The sequence below is a fragment of the Mirounga leonina genome, unplaced genomic scaffold (genome assembly GCF_011800145.1).
Source record: "Mirounga leonina isolate KUSES-001 unplaced genomic scaffold, KU_Mleo_1.0 Mir_154, whole genome shotgun sequence".
In the NCBI taxonomy this organism is placed as follows: domain Eukaryota; kingdom Metazoa; phylum Chordata; class Mammalia; order Carnivora; family Phocidae; genus Mirounga; species Mirounga leonina.
In genome coordinates, this window is record NW_023270389.1 from 59,096,634 (window position 1) to 59,118,867 (window position 22,234).

Below are 22,234 nucleotides of genomic sequence, written 5' to 3' on the forward strand. Positions count from 1 at the left end.
TATTAATACCCTGAAAAATACTTTATGCTTACATGTTTTGTTTTACAACTTACGTTTTTGTACATGGTACAATTATAGGAAATGCATTGGGTACCTCGTACCCCCCTCCCCCCACAAGAAGAATATTCTTTTGTGGGGCAGATAAAATATGCATAAAAATTTAACTATCATATAAGAATTCATATGTGATGAAATAATAGTTTAACATAAAATATAGTGCACTTTAAGTCCCTCCCCTTAAAAAGGGGAGCAGATCATAAAGGCTGTGATATTTGGGGGAGGGGAGATATGGTATCCATGTGTAGTTAGGAGCCCAAACAAAGCCTATATGGAAAAAATAGGGGAAGGATTGTTGTATTATATACGCCAGATTTCACACTTCCCTGAGAAGTTTTGATTCAGCTACTGACCTATTATAAATCACAAGCCTGTCTTCAATAGGTACTGACCTGAAACTATGAATTATCCAAGTTTTCTACTACTTGCAAAGAGAGGAAGAGAGAAGAAAAAGGTTATGCTATTATTGCTGTCCTCAAATTCCTTATAAAAGTAGGTGGAGAATAAATCCTTAAGGATTGGGGGAATGACTTGTTTGTTGGCTTAACACTAGCCTTGATTCCCTGCTATTTTTTCTTGTATCAAACCTTGTTTGATAATGGACACACTTGTTTGCTTCTCCTTTTATTACAACTTCTTTTGTCCCTCTGGAGGTCTCCCCTCAGAACATGAATTGCATAGCCTTGTGTGTGGCGTCAAATTGTTTATAAGCACCCTGTCTATTACAAGAACCCTGTCTATCCACCAGCCATTGTTTTTTATATAAATCTTATTCCGTGATCTGCCTCTTGTTTCTCTCTTTGAGAACATTAACAAACCTCTTAGCTTGGTAGGGTAGAGAAAGTATTTTTTGCACATTCGCTCTTTAATAACTCTTCAGCTCTCCTGAGGGGACAGTCTCTTCTGATACACATATACTAAACATTTCCCAGTATTTTTCCATGACGGTAGGCAGGCATTAGAAAAATGGTGCAGTTGGCTAGCAACATGATACACTTTTCCAACCTAATGCCATAAATGTTCACTATACCTGCTTTAAATCCCTTTATTTTATTGATGTTACAGGAATGTACTTATGAGTAGGAATATTATAGTTTATGTAGAAGACTTTCAGGTTTGGCCTGTGTTTGGTCATATAAAGTAGAAAGCTTTCAGTGGTAGCACACATTGATTGTTTTAAGTGCCTGCAAAGAGCCTTGGTTAATACTAAAGCTGGGTCATGACTTGAAATTATGCATGACAGGAATAACATTTGATGGTTTTGACATATTAGCTTCAGAGGGTCATCAGCCTTCCCTCCTTGTTGTCCATGATTGCAACAACTAAAATTTAACTGGGCAATAAATTTATTAAGGGAATAAATAGTCAACTCTTTTAATAAAACTCTTATCATATTTCCCTTCACTAAACTTATTTAGGAAGTTGAATGATTGCAGATGGCATTTCTTGTGTATTTGGCTCAGAATTTCTTGTTTACTCACATATTTGCCAATATATGGTTAAGTGTTCAAGGTTTTCAGGTCTCTGAAGAGCCGTTCAGCCTTTAGACATACAACTTTAGATTGCTATGTGTATATGGCAACTATTTTGCAAATTGCCCTCAGCCCTTGGTATTTAAAGATATCCCAGTTGTTTATTGTACCTGAGGAAGAAAGATCTGTGAGGCTGTAATATGTGCCTCTTGACTATAGAAAGTGTATCTCTTAAAAAGTTCAAGATTAGAGAAAGTATGAGTCAACAAATAGTATACAGACCACCCATAAACTGTTGAATTTGTAATATGCAAAAGTATATTTTAAGTGGTCATTTAATAATGCAGAAGCATTTCCCCTTACAATTCCCGAGAAGTCCTTAGTCCATTCCATAATTGAAATAAAATGAGAAAACCTAACCATCAGATGGATGGTTGTTAGATCAGATGGTTGATGCTAAATATGAACCAGAATAATTAGAGGCTACAATTCTGTGGAAAGAGCAGGATAGTTGCTAAAGAGGCAACAATTATTTACTGATGAGGGACCTGGGATAATTGTCACAGTGGGGCGATAGTGTTCGGGGTTGTTCTTAAATGTTGGCTGGCATTGTGCTTGAGAGAAGAGATGAGAGGTTGTTCTCAGCAGATGGAGCAGTTTGATCAAAGGCTTAGACGTGGAAAACTGTAATGTATTTGGGGTAAGGAATCCTGTGTTGCTGGAAAATAGTACAATAGGGGAATTAGAGTTGGAGTTGGGGCAGGTGTTAAAACTGACAGGCATGGATGTGGTCAGATGCTCTGGGGAGGCAGTGAGATTGAAGAGGGAAACATTTGTTTCTGAGTCTTCAGAGATGAACTAAATAGGAAGTGTTGCCTAACTGGATGTGGGAGGGGAAGGATTGGAACTAGGTTTCCTTCTTGGGTATTTGAGAGGATGGTCATAAGCCAACATTTGGGTACCTGAAGGATGTACAGACGTGGGAATATAAAGGAACAGTTCATCAGTGGGTCATGGTGAGTTTTTAAGATTTCATTTTGAAATAATTATAGTTTCAAAGGACATAGCAAAATAATACATAGAGGCCCTATATAGCCTTCACCTAGTTTTTCCCAATGTAACAACTTAAAATCATAGTACAGTGTTAAAACCTGGAAATTGACATTGATATGATCATTAGACATTTTTTGGATTTCACTGGTTTCACGTGCACTCCTATATGTGTGTGTGTGTGCGCATGTGCTTGTGTGTGTGTGTGCACATGTATATGGACATAGTCCATGCAGTCTTATCACATGTTGGTTCATGTAGCCATCACTATAATCAGGATGTAGAATTGTTCTACCTCTACAAAGATCCTGACGCCATCCTTTTACTATCCATACCATCCATACTATCCAACTTCCCTTTTCCCATTCCTAATCCGTTTTCCATCTCTGTAATTTCATCATTTTGTGAATGCTATATAAATGGAATCATATGGTATATAACCTTTTCATATTAGGTTTTTTCACTCATAATTCCCTTAAGATCCATCCAAGTGTTGAGTGTATCAAAAGCTCATTTTTTTTCCATTGCTGAGTAGTATTCCATGGTATGAATGTACCAATGTGTTTCATTCTTTGAAGGATTGTTTTGAGTTTTTGTCCATTACAAATAAAATTGTTATGAACATTCATGTACATTAAATTCTTTTGTGTGTAGATTTAAGTTTCTTTTCTTTGTAATAAATGCTCAGGAGTGCAATACAGTTTTGTATGTTAAATGTGTGTTTAGTTTTTTATGAAACTGCTAAACTATTTTACAGAATGGCTGTTCTGTTTTATATTCTCAGCAGCAATATATAAAAGATCCAGTTTTGCTGCATCCTTGCTTGGTACAAGTCACTATTCATTCTAGCTGTTCTAGTAGATGTGTAGTGATATTTCATTGTGATTTTAATTTGCATTTTCCTAATGGAAAATGATGTTGAACATCTTTTCATGTGTTTATTTTTCTTCTCTGTATTCTCTTTGGTGAAATATCTGTTTATGTCTTTTGCCCATTTCCTAGTTAGATTGTGATGCTCACTAACACCACCTTTAACCACTTCGTTCTACCTCATTCCTGCTGGGTGGGGGATGGAAGTTCAGCTGTCATCTGGGCCCCCCAGACACCAGGATAGGAGGATGTTGGGTGGCAGCAGACTGCTGAATAGTATTGCCTCCCACTAAGTACCTTCACCTTATTGCTGACACATTGGGTGGAAGATCAGTTCTCCACTTGCAACACTGATTCCATGAAGGGTCAGTTTTTCCTTTGGTGTTTGGCTACAGTAGGACTGTTAAGAGAAAAGTATTCTGTTTTGCTAGATCATGTTTCCTAGGAATAGGTTTTTCTAAAACCTATTTTTTAAGCTGTGTCTGTTGGTAGTTCCAGGTTCCTGGCTTCTCTAATACCCCATCTGGGCTGAATGGATGGGAGAGAAAACCTAGAGAGCTCACACCATTCTTTGAGTTGTGACGAGGCTGCCCACCTGGCCTGCCTTCCATTTTTGAAACCTTCCTCTGTTTGTTCGTGGAATTGGGATTTTTAGTTGCAAAAGGACTGTTAGCAGTGTAATGACTTCATTTTGACCCTCATGTTGATTTTTTAAAGATCTGGACCCCTCAGTAGGTAGCCTGGGGCTCAGTAGAGCTTTCTGAAAAAATAGAGGGCCACTGACATCAGGAGGTGATGGATGAGCCACTCTTTCTTTGAATCTTGGCGCCTGTACTTACTAGTTGAGACTTTAAAATAAAGACTCCACTTTCTCATCATAAAAATGGGGATGATGCTGTTGATGATGATGATGCCTATCTCTAGGGCCCTGTAAGGATTGTATTAGATTATGCACATAAAATACTTGGAAGATTTGCCTGACAAATATTAAGTACTCAATAAATATCAGCTCTTGTTTTATCTGCAGACAAAACTGGCTCTGAGAAGGTCCTCCTTGAGTTCAGTGAGAGTGATTTAAATAAAATTAAAGCTAGTTTGCAGGGACTCAAAAAGCAAACAAAAGATGAGGAAGGAAGTCAGTATGCCTTCAAGATAACTGTGTTGGAAAAGTAGGGGAGAAGATAGAGGGTTGTGGAGGGATTCAGGGATGTGGTTGGTCAAGAGAGAAGTAAGTTTGAGATTTAGATAGAAAAAAAGAGAGGACTTTTCTTTTTTTTTTTCCAAATAAATTTGAACATGGACCTGGACTGAGGGGAGGGGGGTTAGTAAACAGAGGGAGAAATGGATAGGTAAATTATATAGAAAGGGTAAGGATGCTGATGGTGCTGGGCTAACAGCACACATAAAGGAAAGACAACTTTATTCCTTGGAGACTGGGCACACTCTTCCTTCTACCACCATCCAGTATAGACCAGATACCTGGCTGTTATCATTGATGTTACCAAATATCCTGACCTCTACTTCTCCAAAAGCAGTCACTGGAAGTATAACCCACTATTTTAGTTCCTGTTAGCTGATGTTTCTATTGCAGAAAGGAGAGACACCAAAGAAAAAACTGAGACTGAATGAAGAGATAGGATGATAGGAAGAAATGAGGGAATTTGGAGGAATTTATATATTTAAAAACTCCATTCATTTATTATTATTTCATCAGGTAATTATTAAATCTCTGCTTTATTGCAGGCATGTGCTGTCTTACAGTGATGAATAAAAATAGACTTTATCCTTGTGCTTATGGAGCTTTCTTCCTTTTTAAAAAAATTTTTTTTGTTATGTTAATCACCATACATTACATCATTAGTTTTTGATGTAGTTTTCCATGATTCATTGTTTGTGTATAACACCCAGTGCTCCATGCAGAACGTGCCCTCCTTAATACCCATCACCAGGCTAACCCATCCTCCCACCCTCTTCCCCTCTAGAACCCTCAGTTTGTTTTTCAGAGTCCATCGTCTCTCATGGTTCATCTCCCCCTCTCATATCCCCCCCTGCATTTTTCCCCTCCTGCTATCTTCTTCTTCTTCTTCTTCTTTTTTTTTAAACATATATTGTATTATTTGTTTCAGAGGTACAGATCTGTGATTCAACAGTCTTGCATGATTCAACAGTCTTGCATAATTCACAGTGCTCACCATAGCACATACCCTCCCCAATGTCTATCACCCAGCCACCCCATCCCTCCCACCTCCCACCATTCCAGCAACCCTCAGTTTGTTTCCTGAGATTAAGAATTCCTCATATCAGTGAGGTCATATGATACATGTCTTTCTCTGATTGACTTATTTCGCTCAGCATAACACCCTCCAGTTCCATCCATGTCGTTGCAAATGGCAAGATCTCATTCCTTTTGATGGCTGCATAATATTCCATTGTATATATATACCACATCTTCTTTATCCATTCATCTGTCGATGAACATCTTGGCTCTTTCCACAGTTTGGCTATTGTGGACACTGCTGCTATAAACATCGGGGTGTGCGTACCCCTTTGGATCCCTACATTTGTATCTTTGGGGTAAATACCCAGTAGTGCAATGGCTGGATTGTATGCTAGCTCTATTTTCAACTTTTTGAGGAACCTCTATACTGTTTTCCAGAGTGGCTGCACCAGCTTGCATTTCCACCAACAGTGTGGGAGGGTTCCCCTTTCTCTGCATCCCCGCCAACATCTGTTGTTTCCTGACTTGTTAATTTTAACCATTCTGACTGGTGTGAGGTGGTATCTCATTGAGGTCTTGATTTGGATTTCCCTGATGCTGAGCGACGTTGAGCACTTTTTCATGTGTCTGTTGGCCATTTGGATGTCTTCTCTGGAAAAATATCTGTTCATGTCTTCTGCCCATTTCTTGATTGGATCATTTGTTCTTTGGGTGTTGAGTTTAAGAAATTCTTTATAGGTTTTGCATACTAGACCTTTATCTGATATGTCATTTGCAAATATCTTCATCCATTCTGTCGGTTGTCTTTTGGCTTTGTTGACTGTTTCTTTTGCTGTGCAAAAGCTTGTGATCTTGATGAAGTCCCAATAGTTCATTTTTGCCCTTGCTTCCCTTGCCTTTGGCTATGTTTTAGGAAGAAGTTGCTGTGGCTGAGGTCGAAGAGGTTGCTGCCTGTGTTCTCCTTTAGGATGTTGATGGACTCTTGTCTCACATTTAGGTCTTTCAACCATTTGGAGTCTATTTTTGTGTGTGGTGTAAGGAAATGGTCCAGTTTCATTCTTCTGCATGTGGCTGTCCAATTTTCCCAACACCATTTGTTGAAGAGACTATCTTTTTTCCATTGGACATTCTTTCCTGCTTTGTCAAAGATTAGTTGACCATAGAGTTGAGGGTCCATTACTGGGCTCTCTACTCTGTTCCATTGATCTATGTGTCTGTTTTTGTGCCAGTACCATACTGTCTTGATGATGACAGCTTTGTAATAGAGCTGGAAGTCCAGAATTGTGATGCCGCCAGCTTTGCTTTTCTTTTTCAACATTCCTCTGGCTATTCGGGGTCTTTTCTGGTTCCATACAAATTTTAGAATTATTTGTTCCATTTCTTTGAAAAAAGTGGATGGTATTTTGATGGGGATTGCATTGAATGTATAGATTGCTCTAGGTAGCATTGACATCTTCACAATATTTATTCTTCCAATCCGTGAGAATGGAACGTTTATCCATTTCTTTGTGTCTTCCTCAATTTCTTTCATGAGTATTTTATAGTTTTCTGAGTACAGATCCTTTGCCTCTTTGGTTAGATTTATTCCCAGGTATCTGATGGTTTTGGGTGCAATTGTAAATGGGATCGACTCCTTAATTTCTCCTTCTTCTGTCTTATTGTTGGTGTATAGGAATGCCACTGATTTCTGTGTGATGATTTTTATATCCTGTCACTCTACTGAATTCCTTTATGAGTTCTAGCAGTTTTGGGTGGAGTCTTTTGGGTTTTCTGCATAAAGTATCATATCATCTGCAAAGAGTGAGAGTTTGACTTCTTCTTTGCTGATTTGGATGCCTTTGATTTCTTTTTGTTGTCTGATTGCTGTGGCTAGGACTTCTAATACTATGTTGAATAGCAGTGGTGATAGTGGACATCCCTGCCGTGTTCCTGACCTTAGGGGGAAGCTCTCAGTTTTTCCCCATTGAGAATGATATTCGCTGTGGGTTTTTCATAGATGGCTTTTAGGATATTGAGGTACGTACCCTCTATCCCTATACTCTGAAGAGTTTTGATTAAGAAAGTATGCTGTACTTTGTCAAATGCTTTTTCTGCATCAATTGACAGGATCATATGATTCTCGTTCTTTCTTTTGTTAATGTATTGTATCACGTTGATTGATTTGCGGATGTTGAACCAACCTTGCAGCCCAGGGATAAATCCCACTTGGTCGTGGTGAATAATCCTTTTAATGTACTGTTGGATCCTATTGGCTAGTATTTTGGTGAGAATTTTTGCATCCATGTTCATCAAGGATATTGGTCTGTAATTCTCCTTTTTGATGGGGTCTTTGTCTGGTTTTGGGATCAAGGTAATGGTGGCCTCATAAAACGAGTTTGGAAGTTTTCCTTCCATTTCTATTTTTTGGAACAGTTTCAGAAGAATAGGTATTAATTTTTTAAATGTTTGGTAGAAGTCCCCTGGGAAGCCATCTGGCCCTGGGCTTTTGTTTTTTGGGAGATTTTTGATGACTGCTTCAATTTCCTTAGTGGTTATAGGTCTGTTTAGGTTTTCTACTTCTTCCTGGTTCAGTTTTGGTAGTTGATACATCTCTAGGAATGCATCCATTTCTTCCAGGTTATCTAATTTGCTGGCATAGAGTTGCTCATCGTATGTTCTTATAATTGTATTTCTTTGGTGTTGGTTGTGATCTCTCCTCTTTCATTCATGATTTTGTTGATTTGGGTCATTTCTCTTCTTTTTGATAAGTCTGGACAGGGGTTTATCAATCTTGTTAATTCTTTCAAAGAACCAGCTCCTAGTTTCGTTGATCTGTTCTACTGTTCTTTTGGCTTCTATTTCATTGATTTCTGCTCTGATCTTTATTATTTCTCTTCTCCTGCTGGGTTTAGGCTTTATTTGCTGTTCTTTCTCCAGCTCCTTTAGGTGTAGGGTTAGGTTGTGTACTTGAGACCTTTCTTGTTTCTTGAGAAAGGCTTGCATTGCTATATACTTAGCTCTTAGGCCTGCCTTTGCTGTATCCCAAAGATTTTGAACAGTTGTGTTTTCATTTTCATTGGTTTCCATGGATTTTTTAAATTCTTCTTTAATTTCCTGGTTGACCCATTCATTCTTTAGTAGGATGTTCTTTAGCCTCCATGTATTTGAGTTCTTTCTGACTTTCCTCTTGTGATTGAGTTCTAGTTTCAAAGCATTGTGGTCTGAAAATATGCAGGGAATGATCCCAATCTTTTGGTACCAGTTGAGACCTGATTTGTGACCTAGGATGTGATCTATTCTGGAAAATGTTCCATGGGCACTAGAGAAGAATGTGTATTCTGTTGCTTTGGGATGGAATGTTCTGAATAGATCTGTGAAGTCCATTTGGTCCAGTGTGTCATTTAAAGTCTTTATTTCCTTGTTGATCTTTTGCTTAGATGATCTGTCCATTTCATTTGGGGGGGGGATGTTAAAGACCCCTACTATTATTGTATTGTTGTCAATGTGTTTCTTTGCTTTTGTTATTAATTGCCTTATATAATTGGCTGCTCCCATGTTAGGGGCATAGATATTTACAATTGTTAGATCTTCTTGTTGGATAGACCCTTTAAGTAAGATATAGTGTCCTTCCTCATCTCTTATTACAGTTTTTGGTTTAAAATCTAATTTGTCTGACATAAGGATTGCCACCCCAGCTTTCTTTTGGTGTCCATTAGCATGGTAAATGGTTTTCCACCCTCTCACTTTCAATCTGGTGGTGTCTTTGGGTCTAAAATGAGTCTCTTGCAGACAGCCTATCGATGGGTCTTGTTTTTTAATCCAATCTGATAGCCTGTGTCTTTTGATGGGGGCATTTAGCCCATTTACATTCAGGGTAACTATTGAAAGATAGGAATTTATTGCCATTGTATTGCCTATAAGGTGACTGTTACTGTATATTGTCTGTGTTCCTTTCTGGTCTATGTTGCTTTTAGGCTCTCTCTTTGCTTAGAGGACCCCTTTCAATATTTCTTGTAGGGCTGGTTTCGTGTTTGCAAATTCCTTTAGTTTTTGTTTGTCCTGGAAGCTTTTATCTCACCTTCTATTTTCAGTGACAACCTAACTGGATATAGTATTCTTGGCTGCATATTTTTCTCATTTAGTGCTCTGAATATATCCTGCCAGTCCTTTCTGGCCTGCCAGGTCTCTGTGGATAGGTCTGTTGCCAAGCTAATATTTCTACCATTGTAGGTTACATATCTCTTCTCCCAAGCTGCTTTCAGTTTTTTCTCTTTGTCTCTGAGACTCGTAAGTTTTACTATTAGATGTTAGGGTGTTGACCTATTTTTATTGATTTTGAGAGGGGCTCTATGTGCTTCCTGGATTTTGATGCCTGTTTCCTTCCCCAAATTAGGGAAGTTCTCTACTATAATTTGCTCCAATATACCTTCTGCCCCTCTCTCTCTTTCTTCTTCTGGGATCCCAATTATTCTAATGTTGTTTTGTCTTATGGTATCGTTTATCTCTCGAATTCTGTCCTCATGATCCAGTAGTTGTTTATCTCTCTTTTTCTCAGCTTCTTTATTTTCTATCATTTGGTCTTCTATATCACTCATTCTCTCTTCTGTCTCATTTATCCTAGCAGTTAGCACTCCCATTTTTGATTGCACCTCATTAATAGCATTTCTGATTTCGACTTGGTTAGATTTGAGTTCTTTTATTTCTCCAGAAAGGGTTTCTCTAATAACTTCCATGCTTTTTTCAAGCCCAGGTAGTATCTTTAAAATCATGATTCTGAACTCTATTTCTGACATCGTACTAATGTCCGTATTGAGTAGGTCTCTGGCAGTCGGTACTGCCTCTTGTTCTTTTTGTTGAGGTGATTTTTTTCCATCTTGTCATTTTGTCCAGAGGAGAATAGATGAACAAGAGAACAAAATGCTAACAGGGTAACAACGTCCCCAGAAAATATTCTCTAAACAATTCAGAAAAGACCTGAAGCCAGGGGAAAAAAGGGGAAAGAAAGAAAAAGAAAAAGATAAAAACAAACAAAAACAGGATAAAACAAAACAAAAAAAAAACAGAATATGATCAAATATGATCAGGCTTGAGCATAGATCAGTGTCACACACTAGATTTTGGGTGTATTTTGGTCTGTTAGAAGAAAGTGCCTCCCAAAATTTTTAAGAAAGAAAATTTATGTATCTACAAAAATAAGGGTTAATATGATGAAGGAATGGAATATGACTGTAAAGATGAAAATTTTAAAAAATTTTATAAAAGGAATTAATAAGAAGTTGTTTGAAAAAAAAGAAAAGGATTTAAAAAAAAAAGCGAGAGAAGGTGATCAGGCAGGAGACTTGAACAAAGCCATACACTAGAGATTTAGGGTATATTTTGATCTGTTAGAAGAAACTGTATCTCAAAATTTTAAAGAGAACAACTTATATATATATATGCCAAAAATAAGGGTAACTACAATGAAGGGATAGAATATGACTCTAAAAATGAAAAATAAAAATGTTTTTTAAAAAAGGGTTTGATAAGATGTTGGTTGAAAAAGGGAAAAAGAAAAATTCAAAAAAAAAAGTTAAAAAAAATTAATTTTGAAAGACTAAAGAATCATGGTAAAAAAGCCATGAATTCTATGTGCAGTATTCCCCTAGCGCTGGAGTTCTGCCCTTCTCATTGATGGGTAAACTTGGTCTTGGCTGGCTGTTCTTGCTGATCATCTGGGGGAGGGGCCTGTTGCCGTGGTTCCCGAATGTCTTTGCCGGAGGTGGAATTGCCCCGCCCTTGCCCCGCCGAGCTAAGTAATCTGCTTGGGTTTGCTCTCGGGAGCTTTTGTTCCCTGCAAGCTTTCCCTGCAGGCTTTCCCTACAGCTTTGGAGGACAAGAGTGAAAATGGTGGCCTCCCAATCTCTGCCCTGGAGGAGCCGAGAACTCAGGGCCCCACTCCTCAGTGTGCCCCCAGAGAAAAGTAGTCAGTCACTCCTGTCTCCCCGGTCTCCAGCCGCACTACGTGCTCACCTGGCCTGTGACCGAGCATTTCTATCTCTGGCACACGACCCCAGGTGGAGTCTCCAAACCCAGCAGATCCCTGCGGTGCGCTCCCACGCTGCTCCTCCCAGGGGAGGAAGGGGAGTCTCCCCGGATCTGCTGCTTGTTGGGTCCCTGCTGGAGGAGCAGTGGCCCGACTGGGCCTCGGATCTCGGTTTATGGCAACCCCGAGCTGAGAGCCCACTCCTTGGCTCCGTCTCGGCAGCTGGCTTCCCCGCTCCGATACCTGGGAGCTCTGCCACATTCAGGCACCCTCGGTCTTTCTGTGACCCCGAGGGTCCTGAGACCACACTGTCCCAGCGAGGGTTCCACCCCCGCTTAGCCACTGGAGCAACGTCCCTCAGCAGAGCCAACTTCTAAAAGTTCCGATTTTGTGCTCCACTCTCTATCACTTGCCAGATGCGGCCGATGGAGGGTCCCTCCCCCGCCGTCAATCCTCCCAAATATCGCCTCGGATTCACTTCTCCACACGTCCTACCTTCCAGAAAGTGATGACTTTTCTGTTCAGAGTGTTGCTATTCTTTTCTTCGATGTCCTGTTGAGTTCATAGGTGTTCAGAATGGTTTGATCCCTATCCAGCTGAATTCCTGGGACCAGACGAAATCCAGGTGTCCTACTCCTCCACCATCTTGCCTGGAGCTTTCTTTCTAATATGGAGTTAGGCTTTAAATATTCATTTATAATTGTGATAAGTGCTGTGAAGGAAAGTGCATTTCTACAATGAGGATGAGTTAGCAGGAAGATTTATTGTAGATGAGGAGGTTAAGAAAGGCCTCCCCAAAGTAGAGAGTTTGGAGCTGAAACAAGGAGGGAGGTGGTTACTATGGAAGAAGAGAAGTGTGGGGTATGTTTTAGGGACAGGGAGAAGCATGTATGAAAAGGATTTGTGATCTATTTGAGGAACTGAAGGAAAACCATAGAGAACAGAATGTATGTGGCATGTCAGAGTATGGCATGTGATGGGATGCAGAGTAAGGTGGGTGAAGAGGTGGTGAACCATGTGAGCTTTGTAGAAACTTTAAGGTCTGTGGTAGTATTCTAAGAATAACAGCCTTTAAAGAGTATTAAGTAGAGTGTACATGTTCTGCTTAACATCTTTACAAAAATTGGGTGCTGTGTGGGACATATGTTAGAGTCAAGGATGATTATGGAGAGACCAGGCAGGGTATCAAAGTAGCTGAGCTGAGAGGTGCCAGCAGTCTAGACAAAGATGATAGCACTGGAAATGTAGACAGGCCTTGGTGATTCACAGGATGTAGAAGTGAATTACAGACAGACATCCAGCATGATGCCCAGCTTTCTGACTGGTGACTAGTTTTCCAGTTTACTGGAATCAGGATTAACTGAATGTTTGGGGGCAGTATACATGAGTTTATTTTTAGACTTTTTTGTCTGAGATGCTTCTGAGGTGTCCAGGTTAAAATGCTGAGAAAGTAATTGCCTGTCTGGATATAAAGGGAAAACATGGGCTAAATATAGTTGCCATATAGTGTTTGGATAGTGGATGCGTCCCAGCAGTTGGAGAGTCCAGCAAAGGGGTGGGAGGATGTCTAGGAAAAGAAGATGTGATATAATCAAAGGGAACAATATTTAGGAGGCAAAATTACCTACTCAACATAAAAGTGGCAGGGGTGATGATGTTGAGGGAAAAGATAAAAATTTAAAGATTAACTTTAGCTTTATTGTGAATATTGAAAGAAACTGGGTATTCATCCTGTTTGATGGCTGTGTAATGTTCCATTGTATATATGGACCACATCTTCTTTATCCATTCACCTGTTGAAGGGCTTTTCGGTGCTTTCCACAGTTTGGCTACTGTGGACATTGCTGCTATGAACGTTGGGGTGCATATGGCCCTTCTTTTCACTACATCTGTATCTTTCAGGTAAATACCTAGTAGTGCAATTGCTGGGTCATAGGGTAGCTCTTTTTTTAACGTCTTGAGGAACCTCCATACTGTTTTCCAATGTGGCTGTACCAGCTTGAATTTCCACCGAGTTTAAGGGGGTTCCCCTTTCTCCACATCCTCAGCAACACTTGTTGTTTCCTGCTTTGTTAATTTTTGCCATTCTAACTGGTGTAAGGTGGTGTCTCAATGTGGTTTTGATTTGAATTTCCCTGATGGCTAATGATGTTGAACATCTTTTCATGTGTCTGTTAGCCATTTGTATGTCTTCTTTGGAGAAGTGTCTGTTCATGTCTTCTGCCCAATTTTTGACTTGATTATTTGTTTTTTGGGTGTTGAGTTTGAGAACTTCTTTATAGATCTTGGATACCAACCCTTATCTGTAGTGTCATTTGCAAATATCTTCTCCCATTCCTTGGGTTACCTCTTAGTTTTCCTTTGCTGTGCAGAAGCTTTTTATCTTGATGAAGTCCCAAAAGTTCATTTTTGCTTTTGTTTCCCTTGCCTTTGGAGATGTGTCTTGAGGGGCCCCTGGGTGGCTCAGTTGGTTGAGCATCTGCCTTTGTCTCGGGTCATGATCCCGGGGTCCTTGGATCAAGCCCCGCATTGGGCTCCTTGCCCAGTGGGGAGTCTGCTTCTCTCTCTCCCTCTGTCTGCCACTCCCCCTGCTTGTGCTCTCTCTCTGTCTGTCAAATAAATAAGTAAAATTAAAAAAAAAGAGAGAGACATGTTTTGAAAGAAGTTGCTGTGGCGGATTTCAAAGAGGTTACTGCCTATGTTCTCCTGTAGGATTTTGATGGATTCCTGTCTCACATTGACATCTTTCATCCATTTTGAGTTTATCTTTTTGTATGGTGTAAGGGAATGGTCCAGCTTCATTCTTCTGCATGTGGCTGTCCAATTTTCCCAGCACCACTTATTGAAGAGACTGTCTTTTTTTTCATTGGATATTTTTTCCTGCTTTGTTGAAGATTAGTTGACCATAGATTTGCAGGTCCATTTCTGGAGTCTCTATTCTGTTCCATTGATCTATGTGTCTGTTTTTGTGCCAGTACCATGCTGTCTTGGTGATCACGGGTTTGTAATAGAGCTTGAAGTCAGGCAACATGATGCCCCCAGGTTTGTTTTTCTTTTTCAACATTCCCTTGGCAATTTGGGGTCTTTTCTGGTTCCATACAAATTTTAGGATTGTTTGTCCCAGCTCTTTGAAAAATGCCAATGCTATTTTAATAGGGATGGCATTGAAAGTGTAGATTGCTCTGGGCAGCATAGATATTTTAAGAATGTTTATTCTTCCAATCCATGAGCATGGTATGTTTTTCCATCTCTTTGTGCTTCCTCAATTTCTTTCATAAGTGTTCTGTAGTTTCTAGGTATAGATCCTTCACCTCTTTGGTTAGGTTTATTCCTAGGTATGTTATGGTTTTTGGTGCTATTGTAAATGGAATTGATTCCTTAATTTCTCTTTCTATAGTTACATTGTTAGTGTATAGAAAAGCAACTGATTTCTATGCATTGACTTTATATCCTGCCACTTTGCTGAATTCCTGTATGAGTTCTAGCAATTTTGGGGGTGGAGTCTTTTGGGTTTTCTGCATAAAGTATCATGTCATCTGTGAAGAGAGAATTTGGCTCTTTCTTTGCGCATTTGAATGCTTTTTATTTCTTTTTGTTGTCTGATTGCTAAGGGTAGGACTTCTAGTACTATGTTGAACAAAAGTGGCGATAGTGGACATCCCTGCCGTGTTCCTGACCTTAGGGCAAAAGTTCTCAGTTTTTTCCCATTGAGAATGATACTTGCTGTGGGTTCTTTGTAGATGGCTTTTATGATATTGAGGTATATTCCCTCTATTCCTACACTCTGAAGAGTTTTAATCAGGAAAAAAAATGAAAGAAAGTGGATAAAGGAACTGCTGAAGTTTAGCCATAGACAGTGTTTCCACTTAGAATACTGTTTTTTTGGGAGTGTTACTGTCATTTTCTCTGTCTGTCTGTCTCTTGCACACACACATTTTTTGTTATCAATTAAGTATGAGGATTGGTGTTGAAATAGTTTTTTTCAATAATAAAACTTCTAAGAGTAGTTAGCATATGAGTCTTAAAAATGGACATAGTATACAGCAATTCCTAATGAATCTCAGGAATCTAAGTTTGTGTCTTTGGAACTCTGTTTGAGAAACATTTGCTTAACACCATTAATAGACTCAGGCAGTGGAAATGTATACAGTGGAAATGCATACCAGTTGATCTCAATGTTCTTCCCTCCCTCTCCACCCTGTGCTCCCCAATCTCTTCCTCTCTGTAGAAGTAACACTTCTTCCTAGGAGATGGAATAGCAAGATTCAGTTTAAAGGGGTGTCTGTGTGAAGGGTAGTGGAGGTCAAAATATATGGTGAAATCAGTGATGATAGCCTGGATTTTGGGTTTGTTTTGACCAGTGGTTAGGTGAGGAGTTTTCCTGGGTTTTAAGTGCGATGAATCTTTGGTAACTGGTGAAAACATCCAGCTTGGCAGCAACTGGAGGTAACTAGAGGAGGTCCATTTCATTTATAGACAAATACAGGAAATCTTGAGAAAAGGATATTCTGGTACAAATCTGCAGGTAATTGGGGTGGGTGCAGGAAGGGGTATTCAGTAAAGAAAGAGACTGATTTAATTTTGGGAGTGAGTGAGACTGGGAGAGGGAAAGTTTGTGATTTGAATATTTGGAGCTTGTAAATTCCTTTATGTTGTTAATTGATGTGTAAGTGTGTGCCTGTGTTGCCCATGTCTTTGGCTGTAAAAGAAGAATGAATTTATTTCAACAAATCACTATTGGTATGGTAGTGAGATCATTAGCATCCTCTTCATATATGGGGAGTCATATATAGTTTTAAAAAGCACCCTGAAACAAATAATACATTATGTTAATAAAAATAAATAAATAATAAAAAGCAGTGGAAGAAGATTGCTACAGAAGGGTTAAGCAAGTAAGAGTGGTGTTATGAGCTATTGGTACATTATGTTTTAGGATTTTGCTTGAATCTGAAGCCTAACTCATATATATTTTTATCCCCAATGCCTGGTGTAATGCTGGTAAATATGGCCTTTAAATGAGTGGATTAATGAATCCGTAAAATTCATTTGTTTTAAAGTCTGACCTTGATTATTACCTCATATTAGTAGAGCAGAGAAGAACACTTGACGCTAAATTTACTTTGAAGCTGAACAAAACCAAAAGTATCCAGATGACCACTGGGTTCTAGTACAAATTTATAACCACTAGTTTGACATAAATTGTGTGGTTGCTATTAAGAACAATAATATGGCGCCTTAGCAGATAGAAGATAACTGACTTTCGCTTGATCTCTCATGCTTTGCAAGGAGCAAGCCAAGCTGATGGGCAAGAAACAATTGGTCATGGTATATTAATGAATAGCAGAATCATGCCGAGTTGATTATCATTGCTTAAAAACCTATTATGTTTTATTCCTGCTTCTTGTACCTTTACACACATAGTATCTCTGCATGAGGTGAGTGGTAGGGGCACAAGAGAGTAGTGTTGAATGAATGTATAGATGAGTGAATCCATATGTACTTTTGCCGGGCATAGCTTTCTTATTATTTTTATTTACCTATATTGTACTAGCATTCAAAATGACTAATTCTGTCTCACACATGCATAATATCTATTTTGGAGTTCAAATGACCCCATAGGTAGCTTCATTATACTCTTAGGATGATGATAAATAGTTGAAATTATCTGCATATCATTATGTCCTCAATACTTCTTACATTATTGGGTCATTATCCCTCCTCTTTTCCCTGTCTCTTCTTCATGACTTGGAGGCCTTATTTTGTCGTATTCAATCACTGATACAATTTTTCAGTGTTTAAAAAAATATTATTGACTACTAACTGTATACCATAAGCCATACTGGTTACTATGGACCATAGAGATACCTGAGACACGGCCCTTCTCAAGAAGCTCCAATCAATAGAAGATGCAGGCATATATTTATATGGCCAATAAGATGCTGTGATAAGCATAGCATAAGACAAAGCAAATATAAGGTTCTGTGTTATCATTTTGGAACGAGAATAATTATAATGGAGAGTAAGGCAGTCGAGGCAGGCTTTCCAGAGGAGTTCATTCATAAGCCAAGCCAAGAGCAGCAAGCCAAAGTGAATGACGCATATTCCAGGTGGAAGATCTGGTGTGACCGTGTGAGTTATCAGGTAGATGCCCGTGTCTCAACAGTGACAGGGAATACAGAAAGCAGAGCAAATTTAGAGACGAATCATTGAGATTAGCTCTCCATCTATCTAGAGCCAGCATATTCTTCAAAACACAGGTCTTACCTCCTCTTTTTTCTGAAGCTCTGTCATGCTACCCTAACCCAAAGTATTTTTTGCTCCGTAGCATGACAGAATTATGATCTCAAGCTATAAAATCTTAGAATAGTTGATTGTATATAGAAAAAAATAACAAATGTGTTGTTATGCTTGAGTCCAAATAATCAATTTCATAAATACAGAGTAGGAGAAACAGAATAGAGCCTATAAATATGAAAAATAATTCAAAGGTTTAGACTACTGATAACTTAAGAGGATGTAGGGCTCCTCCAAATATTGTCCTTAATTTCAGGCTACACTAACAGCAACAGTCTTTCTGGAATGATGGAGTTGAGAAGCAGACTGTACCATGGGAGAGTGACAGGACACTGTTATGTGTGCCTCATTTGTTAAGTCATCAGAAACCTACTCAGAGAGCAACTATGATTGTGATAGGCTCACATTCATACCATATAAAATGTAAAGAACCAAAGTACTTAACACAGAAGACAAAGGAAGAAAAATTAACTTTCCCAAATATTTGAAAGGAATTTGCAATTGACCGCAGAGAGTAGACCAAGGGCCAATGTCTGAAAGTAGAGGAAGTATTTTTGTTTAATATAAAGAAGCTGTTTTGTTTTGTTTTTGGATGGTGTTTTTTAAAGATGTAATGATCAATTTAGGATGACAATGAGTTTTTGTCATTGGAGGTATTTGAGTATGGTGAATGCTGAAGATAATTTAATCATCAGTTGGATAAGAAGGTTTTACCAAGTGTCAGTTCCCAAGTCTGTTCCATGGGTGCCCAGGGGTTCTGTAATTTTTTGTAAGGGGGTCTGCAAGGTGAAAATGATTTTCATAGTAGCATTAAGCTGTTTGCTTTTTTGACAGTGTAAATGTTTGTACTGATGGTTCAAAAGCAGTGAAAGATAAACATGCTGGTACCTCCACCCACACTTACTGGTTGTTCTAATTCTTCAGTTGCCTGGGGAAAAAAGCCACCTTTATTTAAGAGTGTATATGGGGGCACTTGGCTGGCTCAGTTGGTAGAGCATGTGACTATTGATCTCGGGGTCATGAGTTTGAGCCCCATGTTGGGCACAGAGCATACTTAAATAAATAAATAAATAAATAAATAAATAAATAAATAAATAAATAAATAAGTAAATAAATAAAATTTAAAATGAGCAGCCTTAGGGGCGCCTGGGGGCCTCAGTCGGTTAAGTGTCTGCCTTTGCCTCAGGTTATGATCCTGGGGTCCTGGTATAAAGCCCTGTATTAGCTCCCTGCCCAGAGGGGAGTCTTCTCCCTCTCCCTCCATCCCTTCCCTCCTCCCCCACCCCGTGCTCTCTCTCTCAAATAAATAAATAAATAAATAAAATCTTTTTTAAAAAAAGAAGCTTCATTTGAAGGAACTAGTCTTTGCTAGTTAATCCTATCACCTGAAAACCTGCATTTCAAAACAGTCAGTGAATAAAAAACAGAACATAGCTATTTTTCAGATGAAATCTTTAGTTTCTATAAGGCTATCACATTTTATCTTATACAGTAGTTCTTGGCTAAACTGCTTTAATATTTAAGCAAACAATAATGTGAAAGGAATTTAAGTTCTGAGGATTAGACTCAAATTCAAGGTATGGTGGTCTACTCACACTTCTTAATGTATAGAAATATTGTATTTGGCTGTTTTGAAACATCTTCACAAATCATAAAATAAAGACAAGACTAAAATAAAAAGCATCCAAATTTTTCATAAAGAATAGATTTGTGTTTCTCAGTGTCTATAAAATCTTCTACTATATATTGAAAATGCAGAAGAAACTCTCCTACAAAGAAACAAATTTAGGATGAAAGGTAAAAGAAGATAATTTGGAAGAAAAGAAGCCTGAAGCCATTTTTGTGTCAAAAAGAAAAATCAAAACCTTTTATTTTGTCCCAGGACTTAATAATTCAATTGTATTTTTCCCTAAAAAAAAAAAAAAAGCCATAAACAATGATTGTATTAGTTAAATAAGTACTTTTTTTCCTTTAAAAATCTTACATTAGGATCAAATTACTTCCAAATTTAACTTGATTGATTTCTGAATAACACATGCCACTTTAAAATGAAATTCTTGTATTCTAGAGAGTATTACAAGCTGCCAAAAAGCAAGAGAGGAAAACTGTATTGTTTTAAAGTATGCTTGAATAAATAAATGTTTTGCAGATCGCTAATAGCCAATAACATTATTTGGAAGGTTTAGAGATGATCTGGTTTGCATTAAACATATTTACACTTTAAAATGCCTTCATGAATTAAGTCAAGCTTTACGGCAAACAGATGCTAAGAAATATGAAAATATATAGAGTTTTGCTGTATTAAGATTATCATAATCTAAGGGATTCATTTCACCAGATTTTGAATAACCGCTTGGCATTATTTTTTCCAGAGAGCACAGTCAGATGAACTGGAAAAAATTGAAAAGCACGGCCGGTCCTCCAAAGACAAGGAAAATGCCAAGTCTCTGGACAAACCTGAACAGTAAGCACACCTCAGGACCTCGTAGAAGGCCACCAGGCTATGGGCAGTCTCTTTCCATTTGGAAAATGTAGTGTTTTCCGGGCATAATTGTTCTGAATGATAGGAGGATAAACATCTGTTTATATGAATTATATTTTCCTCTTAACTTGGCTTTATTTCCTTAGGTTCCTTTATGAACTGTCCCTAATCCCCAACTTCTCAGAGAGAGTCTTTTGTATTCTGTTCCAGTCCACGTTTTCAGAAAGCATTTGCTCAATTCGTCGCAAACTGGAATTGCTACAGAAATTGTGTGAGGTGGGTACTGATCTATAGAATGCTGACGATTGAGTTCTGATGTTTAATTGTGTCCAGTCATGTTCATATTTCAAAAACATTATCTTTAATGTACTGTAAGTATGCATAAATTTGCAGGATAGCAGTTCCACAGAAGAGAACATACCACGACTGGTTTCAAGATCAAAGCGAAAACTCAGAGGCGCCCACTGCCATGGGGCCCTGTTGGTAGAATGCACTTGTTAGCTCCTACCTTCATGAATTTCTGTCCCTTCACAAACTCTTCACTTTCCATTGTCCTCTCCTACATCAGACTTAAGATTGGATGTGATGTGAAGGCATTTTATTTATTCTCCTTCAGTTTTGGAAGGGGCTTCCAACAAATTGTTAATGATTCTATCCAAATAATCTAGGAACAGCTGTATGACTCAATAGCAGATAAATATTCTTCTGAAAACAAAGAATAAATGCTTGGCAGAAATTACCAATATTACCATTTAAAACAATTTGTCAAAAATCAATAGTACCATTCGTTCTGGTTGTGGTAAATCATTTTGAAAACTAGTAAGATGTTATTAAAGACACATTTTCAGAGGAAAGAAGACATGCAAATTCCAGCTAAGCTTTGTGTTTGGAAGAAGTGAGTGTGCACTTTTCAGGGATAAATCTAAATTTGGAAATTAATCTTTATAACTGTGTTTTGCCAAAAATTTCTATTGCTCCAGAGGTAGGTATAATTAGGATGATGGCAATGACATTATTTTGTAGTAGTTCTCATATTACAGCCTTATTTGTTTTCAGTGCAATTATATCATAGAAATCACCTAGAGTGGTCTCTCAGTTTACAAATGTGTACCTGAATGCTTGTAGGGGGTACAGCTTCTTTTTTTTTTTATTATGTTATGTTAATAACCATACATTACATCATTAGTTTTTGATGTAGTGTTCCATGATTCATTGTTTGCATATAATACCCAGTGCTCCATTCAATATGTGCCCTCTTTAATACCCATCACCAGGCTAACCCATCCCCCCAACCCCTCCCCTCTAGAACCCTCAGTTTGTTTCTCAGAGTCCATCGTCTCTCATGATTCATCTCCCCCTCTGATTTCCCCCCTTCATTTTTCCCTTCCTACTATCTTCTTCTTCTTTTTTTTTTTTTAAATACAATGTATTATTTGTTTCAGAGGTACAGGTCTGTGATTCAACAGTCTTACACAATTCACAGCGCTCACCATAGCACATACCCTCCCCAATGTCTATCACCTGGCCATCCCATCCCTCCCACCCCCACCACTCCAGCAACCCTCAGTTTGTTTCCTGAGATTAAGAATTCCTCGTATCAGTGAGATCATATGATACATGTCTTTTTCTGATTGACTTATTTCGCTCAGCATAATACCCTCCAGTTCCATCAACATCCTTGCAAATGGCAAGATTTCATTCCTTTTGATGGCTGCATAATGTTCCATTGTATATATATATACCACATCTTCTTTATCCATTCATCTGTCGATGGACATCTTGGCTCTTTC

The 22,234-nt window shown here is 38.5% G+C and overlaps 1 protein-coding gene across 1 annotated transcript in view; it reads left to right on the forward strand.

Moving 5' to 3' along the window:
• Window positions 1-22,234, forward strand: part of FMN2 (formin 2) — a 372,667-nt gene that overhangs the window by 210,671 nt on the left and 139,762 nt on the right. The window contains exons 7-8 of the mRNA XM_035010926.1: window positions 20,335-20,426; window positions 20,591-20,720. Coding sequence (XP_034866817.1) covers window positions 20,335-20,426; window positions 20,591-20,720 — 222 coding nt within the window. The remainder of the gene's footprint in view (window positions 1-20,334; window positions 20,427-20,590; window positions 20,721-22,234) is intronic.